This window comes from Priapulus caudatus, unplaced genomic scaffold (genome assembly GCF_000485595.1).
Source record: "Priapulus caudatus unplaced genomic scaffold, Priapulus_caudatus-5.0.1 Scaffold3661, whole genome shotgun sequence".
NCBI classification, from domain to species: domain Eukaryota; kingdom Metazoa; phylum Priapulida; class Priapulimorpha; order Priapulimorphida; family Priapulidae; genus Priapulus; species Priapulus caudatus.
In genome coordinates, this window is record NW_014580722.1 from 8,412 (window position 1) to 14,905 (window position 6,494).

The window sequence follows — 6,494 nt, forward strand, 5'->3', positions numbered from 1 at the left end:
AGGTGAGAGGCGGAGAGGGAGGGAGAGAGAGAGAGCGAGAAGGAAGAGAGCGAGGAGGGAGAAAATGAGAGAGGAGGGGGAATACGAGAGAAAGAAGAGGGGAGAGGTGGGAACAGAGGAGAGGGTGGGAAGACGAGTGAGAGGCGGTAGAGAGAGAGTCAGAGAGAGATCGGAGAGAGAGCGTGAGGGAGAGCAGAGAGGTCACGGAGAGAGAGCAGAGAGAGTAGAGACGAGAGAGAGAGAGAGAGAGATTGAGCGATGAGCCGAGAGCCAGAGCGAGGCGAGAGAGAGGAGGTCAGGAGAGAGAGAGAGAGAGAGAAGCAGAAGAAAGAGAGAGCGAAGAGCAGAGAGACGAGAAGAGAGAGAGAGAGGGGGCAGGGCAGGCGAGATAAAGAAGATGGACAGGCGACAGGAGCAAATAAGACGAGGGAGGATGAAGATATTGATAGAACTAGATATGGAAATGTACTACATATAATATATGTACAAATATACATATAAATAAATAAATATATATATATAATACATAAAGGTCTCATATATATATAAATATATAATACATATATATATATTATATGAGAGAGGGCGAGAGAGAGAAGGAGAGGGTGGGAAGAAGAGGAGAGGGAGAGAGAGAGAGAGAGAGATCTATAGATCTCTCTATAGATCTAGATCTCTCTATAGATCTCTCTCTTAGATCTATATATGTGAGATCTATATGTAGGACCATCCGTGTGTTTTACAGGCAGGTGTTTGTGCGACTCGCCGCTCTCAGCGTTCTCGTGTTCAGCCTCTACCAGCAGGTGCGCTGCCGCGGCGCGAGAGACGCGTGCGACGTGGCGGCACCACCGTGCCCCGGCCTGCCGTGCTGGGAGACGTACGTCGGGCAGCAGCTCTCCGTTGCCATGCCTCGACCTTCCTCGTCGTCACGGGGCAAACCGCCCTCCCACCGCCCCCCGCCAACCCGCCCCCCCCCCCCATGCCCCCACCCCCCCACCGCCCCCCCCCCCCCCACCCACACCCCCCCCCACCACCCCCCCACCCCCCCCCCCCCCCCCCACTCCCCCCACCCCCCCCCCCCCCCCATAAGATGCCTGCCTCGCAGTAACCCGGCGACGAGTGAGCGTCCGAGGGTCGCAGGCGTCGTTAGTGTTTGACGCGGTCGCCGATGTCGCGAAAATCGTTCATTTCGTCGTGAAATTCGTCTGAGATGTTCGATAAGGTTTTTTAAAGTTAAAAGTTAAACACATACGTCTTGAGATGACCGCGCGACACAAAACGTTGTAGAAGCTTACAGTTTTCACCGCTCGTCGTAATGTCGCTGAAAACGTTCGGTTAATAAAGCTTAATATTTGAAAAGTTAAAATAATCATCTCGTCCTTGACCGCGTTGATGACAAAGACATTGTTGAAGTTACGGAGTTATCGTACTGATTATGTACAAACGAGATTATGCTCAGGCCTCTGTAGCCAGGCGGGGCGTTCGGGTTCGGGTTCGGAACGAAACCCCCCCACCCCCAAGGCCCCCCTAGCCAAAAAAAATTTCTGTTTAGAAATTTGCAAGATTTCCTCCAGCGTCGCTCAATTTTTAGTGTAATAATTGCAAAATCTCCATCGTGCGGGTGGGTGAACAGTGGAAACACCCCCTCCAAACCCTCCCCCGGTTGCTCGCTTCGGCGCGCGAGCAGGGGTGTACACGGCGGGGTAAAGGAGTCCGGATCGCCATCTGAGGGGTTAATATTTAAAAATCGTTCGCAACTTTGGGTTACGGTTATAGACCCCCCCTGCTTAGGTACAAATCCTGTACACGCCCCTGCCGATCAAATTGCCAACATTGAAAAACGAACCCTCCCAATATAAAGCTGGCTACGGGCCTGCTGATGTATGTATGAAAGTATATGATCCAGTTTACACCGTTAAGTAATTCACTTGTCAAGAGTAATTAACAGATCGACGTGACCATATAGATATAGATGTGTATATGAAAAATTAATGTTAAAACTCATTTTCTAATTTCGTTTCTGACAGTGAGTCCCTGATTACGTAGCAAGGCATCCTAACAACCGTAACGAATGCGACGACTTTGTATTAAAATATCTCTACAGGATCTAATAGAATACTCGTATATTCTATATTTATACTATCGTATGATTATTATCATATTTTAATTCATATATATAATATATTCTTTATATGCCCATATAAAATCACGTAAAATATCCTCCATTTTCGCTCGCAGGATGTAATTTTTTTCGTATAAAATCGCGTAGAATTTCTTCGTGTTTCGCCCCACAGGATCTTGGTCACTAAATTTCCAAACGCAACGCTGTCCAAGTTTGTTGGTCAGCAGGAGTTTGTGCTGCCGAAGAATGTACTGGACATCGTCTACACGCAAACACTCTGCTGGTGAGATGTTTATAATATGTATATTTGTAATATGTATTGTATGTCTGTTATAATGTGTGATTATATACAGCTCTGCTCGTGATTCAACCTCATTCACTATCGCTTGCATGATTAAAGTAATTAATATTAATTATAATACTATTAGTTAATATTTATTATAACGTTAATTATTATCTTAATTAATTTGGGTTGCCGCAGTTACCTGATCGCGTGGTGACGATAGATCTGTGACCTTGTGTAATTTTAATTTACGGTTATTTAAATTTTAAATTGATTTGACCTGATTGCTACCTAGATTATTAGCGGTCTTTTCGTTTATTTCACGCACATTCGTATCGTCGTCCTGTTTGCAGGCTTGGTAGTTTCTTCAGTCCAGTGCTGCCACTCATCACTGTAGTGAAATGTTTCCTGTTCTTCTACCTGAAAAAGGTACAGTCGCGCGCAGTTCCTGTGTCACAGCTTCCACTGTTAAATCCATCCTCTAATTTTACCCATTACTTCCACGGGATTTGCACGGAATTTTTGTTTGAATTGCATGACATTGCACGGATTTTTGTGTGAATTGCATGAAATTTTTATTGGTTCATCATTTTATGGTTATCATTTCTCCTGTAAATTTTTCAGTTTTTAGCCACGATGTTTCTAATTGGGCGTTGTTGTTTTAGGGTACTTTGCTCAGTAACTATGTGCCAAACCAGAAACCATACAAGGCTTCGCGAACTAATGACTTTTTCTACCTTGTGCTGCTGCTCTCGTTTATCCTGGTTGCAATTCCGGTTGGATACACAATAGCCGAGTAAGTATGCCAATAAAGGGCAAATGCTTATAAATTTGATTAAAGATCGAATTAAACATTAAATAATATATATTGTTATAATGTTATGAAAGTTTAATAAATTAAAGAGTAAGAAATAAAAATTTGTAATTTACCTGATTGCTACCTAGATTATTAGCAAGATTATCTCAACAATTAACAATCAACAATCAACTCAACAATTATTCAGCACACATGTTGCTGAATAAAATATAATATTAAATTATTATATTTGTATGTAAAAATTAAGTTTATCGCTCATATTAGTCATATATATATATATATCTCACATATATATATATATATATATATATATACATACGTGTATGTAGTAGTATATATATAGAGAGAGAGAGAGAGACGGCCGAGAAGAGGAAAGGAGATAGAGCGATGCGAGAGAGAGAGAACGCAGAGATGCCCGACAGCCGAAAGGAAAGAAGAGGGGACAGAGAGATGCAGTAGACACACGTTCGCACAGCTTACATAGCTTGGTGTCTGTTTCACGCGTCTGCAGGGTACATTCCGTCGTGCGCTGGGCTGCGGCCGCTTCCCTGCTCGAGCACGCCCGTACATGATCCGCGGGGTCGCACCAGAGGTCGTCGGCGGCCAATGGCCGGCGGTGCTGCTCGTCGCGAGCGTTCGCGTCTTATCGTGTCCGGAGGTTTCGCCGTTCCCGCCTTCATCGTTGCTGTAGTGAGCCGTGTCGCGGGGCCGTCGTCGATCGTCGTCGTTATATACTCGTTAGCCGCGTTATCATGTAATTACTATTATCAGGGAGTGAATGATAATAGATTATATTAGTATTGATATTATTATATATTATATGATTATCTGATTACTTATTATTCACTATATTATCTATATTAGATTTATATTATAGATTGTATTATTATTCACTTGCCATTCCGTTTATGTTATTTTATTTATGTTATTATAATTATTATTTTAATAATGTAATGTTGTAATTATGTTTATCCGATAGATCAGTAATTATATATATGTTATGGTAATATTGATGATATTATGCCTCAGCTGACCGGAAGTCGGATGCGCTTGTAGAATCGCATGATTGTCCCGTTCGTCCGTCTCCTGCCGTTCGTCCGTGTCGTCCATCCGTTCGCGTCCGTGTACAGTTCTGGCACAATCCTTAACCGTCCACGTACTGGTCCTTAGTATTCCGGGGACGTCAGGGGGCTGATCGCAAAAACGGACTCGGCGATGTCGAATTTGCGGCTCGTGCCCGGGTCAAGGGCCGTCAAAGGGTCAAGAATGTGTCATGGAGGGGTAATATTTCCCCCTTAACTTTTTAAGGTCATTAGGAGGAAATACGGAATATTGCGGGCACAAATATCAACGGTCTCGAGTACGCTCTTAATATTCAATGTTATATTCGCCGCCTGCTGATGGGCGTGCACGTTTGCTGGAAACCCATCCTGACCAGCGCGGAAATTCCGCGCCTCCGGTCAACAGGCTCAAAGGGGCAGTGCGGGAGCAAGGTCAGATATCAGACATGTTTTGAGGACAATGGTCTACGACCTGAGTGCAAACTGGTTTGGTTTCAGTCGGGGTGACCTGGAGCGTGGTTTGATCACTTGTATTTGAAGGACCGATGGAGAGATGTTGACTGTTCGGGTTGCTGCCGTCGGGAAAGAGTAAGTTGGTCTGATACCTGTTTGGACCCTCACAGACGGGAGGGTTACATAGATTGTTTGCGTTACTAAAGAGGATCCCGCCTGTAACCGCCTTGCTTGCTACTCTTAGAAGCCCCGGGCCCCGGCTGCTTATTGCTCTCTTAGCATCTGCTAGTTGTGTAGTATCCTGGATATATGGAGTCTCTCGAGCGCGAACGCTGGCGTCCGGTGCAGAGATTGTGCGCACTTGATTCGGTGTGCAGTGAGTTTATCAGAAGGATTTACGCTGGCTACAGGTACACGTGCAGTTTGCGAGCGCTGCTCGCTCTGCGGGCACTTGTGCCTTATTTATAATAAATAATAATGTAATATTATTATTAGTTTATTATAATTGGTCAATTATGTAATATAAATGTTTAATAATATTACATTAGGTCTATTATAATAATTAATTATATATTATATTATAATATTGTACATTATAACGCTGGTGAAACGCGCCCGCAGGTTTGCGTCTGTGATCGACTGTTGCTTTTTTGCTTCTTGCTCAGTCTCTGCCCTACTACTTCCAATTGCCGTCTTTCCTTTCAGGCTTCACACTCACCATGATCAGATATTCTTTGAGAGGAGAACACACTTCATATTTATGTAGAGCATTATAGCCACTCAATTCGATATATGAGGCACAAGTAGATGTGTAGATGTACAAATATGCTGTCAGAAACAAGGAGGGCTGGGTCAACACGAATTGGCAGTTACAAAGAATGCATGTGGTTCTATCAACTTATGTGTAGCAGAATAGATATTATTTGTTAACGAGTAACTACCATTTTAATTTAGGTATGTATTTCTGAACACACTTGGATGTGTAGTTCTCTGAAAAAACACCTGCAACGGTCCCCTTGTTCTAATCGACTATGCAATCACGGTCACGGGTCACGTGTTTATTATCAGTATTACGTGTAGATCTGTTGATTGCACTGACACTTCATATTCTTACATAGCCGGCTTGACTCCTTTACTTCTTTAGGACTAATATCAACACATACTGTACGTGTATACGTGTACTCGTGCATTCTCTCTGTGATTTCTCCTCGGTCGCCAGGAGATCCGTTGTACGGTGAATCTGATGGCTTTTCTTCGAACCCTGGTTTCGTTATTGTATGATGGGAACCGCCGCAAACAATTCCTTCCTTCGCCGTGTGGCACGCGACCGCTGGCAAACCGCCCGGAAGAGGCTCTCCCGGCCGCGAAGGAAGATACAGAGCGCGGTGGCGCCGCGCCTCCCCTGATGTATGGAGTTTGCGCATTGATGGCGCTGACGGATCGGGGACTGCTCGTGGCTTGTGCAGGACATCGGGGGAGGAGTCGTAAGCTCATAGCTGGCGTCCGTATGCTCCCCCAGTGGTGAGGCTGCCGGACGTACCTGGGCGGTACGGTTCGGATACCAGGAACTACCTGTGTCACCACTCTCTTGATATGGTTAGTAGGGTTGAGGGTAGGGAGTGAGGCGTAAGCGATCTCCTAAGACCGGTTGTGGAGTTTATCTTCGTGTGGAGTTACGGTGTTAATCGGGGCATATTAGATGAGTACCAGGGCGTACGTTCCGCGCTATACCGGACGTATCCAGTGTACTTCACGGCTCCC

The 6,494-nt window shown here is 44.8% G+C and overlaps 1 protein-coding gene across 1 annotated transcript; it reads left to right on the plus strand.

Annotated features, from left to right (window-relative positions):
- Positions 1 to 397: 397 nt before the first annotated feature.
- Positions 398 to 3,198, plus strand: LOC106819541 (transmembrane channel-like protein 4; the record flags this gene model as incomplete). Its single annotated transcript, XM_014824158.1, has 5 exons — positions 398 to 465; positions 743 to 874; positions 2,292 to 2,402; positions 2,756 to 2,831; positions 3,068 to 3,198. Coding segments are annotated over exons 1-5 (518 nt in total), but the record flags the coding sequence as incomplete, so codon positions are not given.
- Positions 3,199 to 6,494: the final 3,296 nt, after the last annotated feature.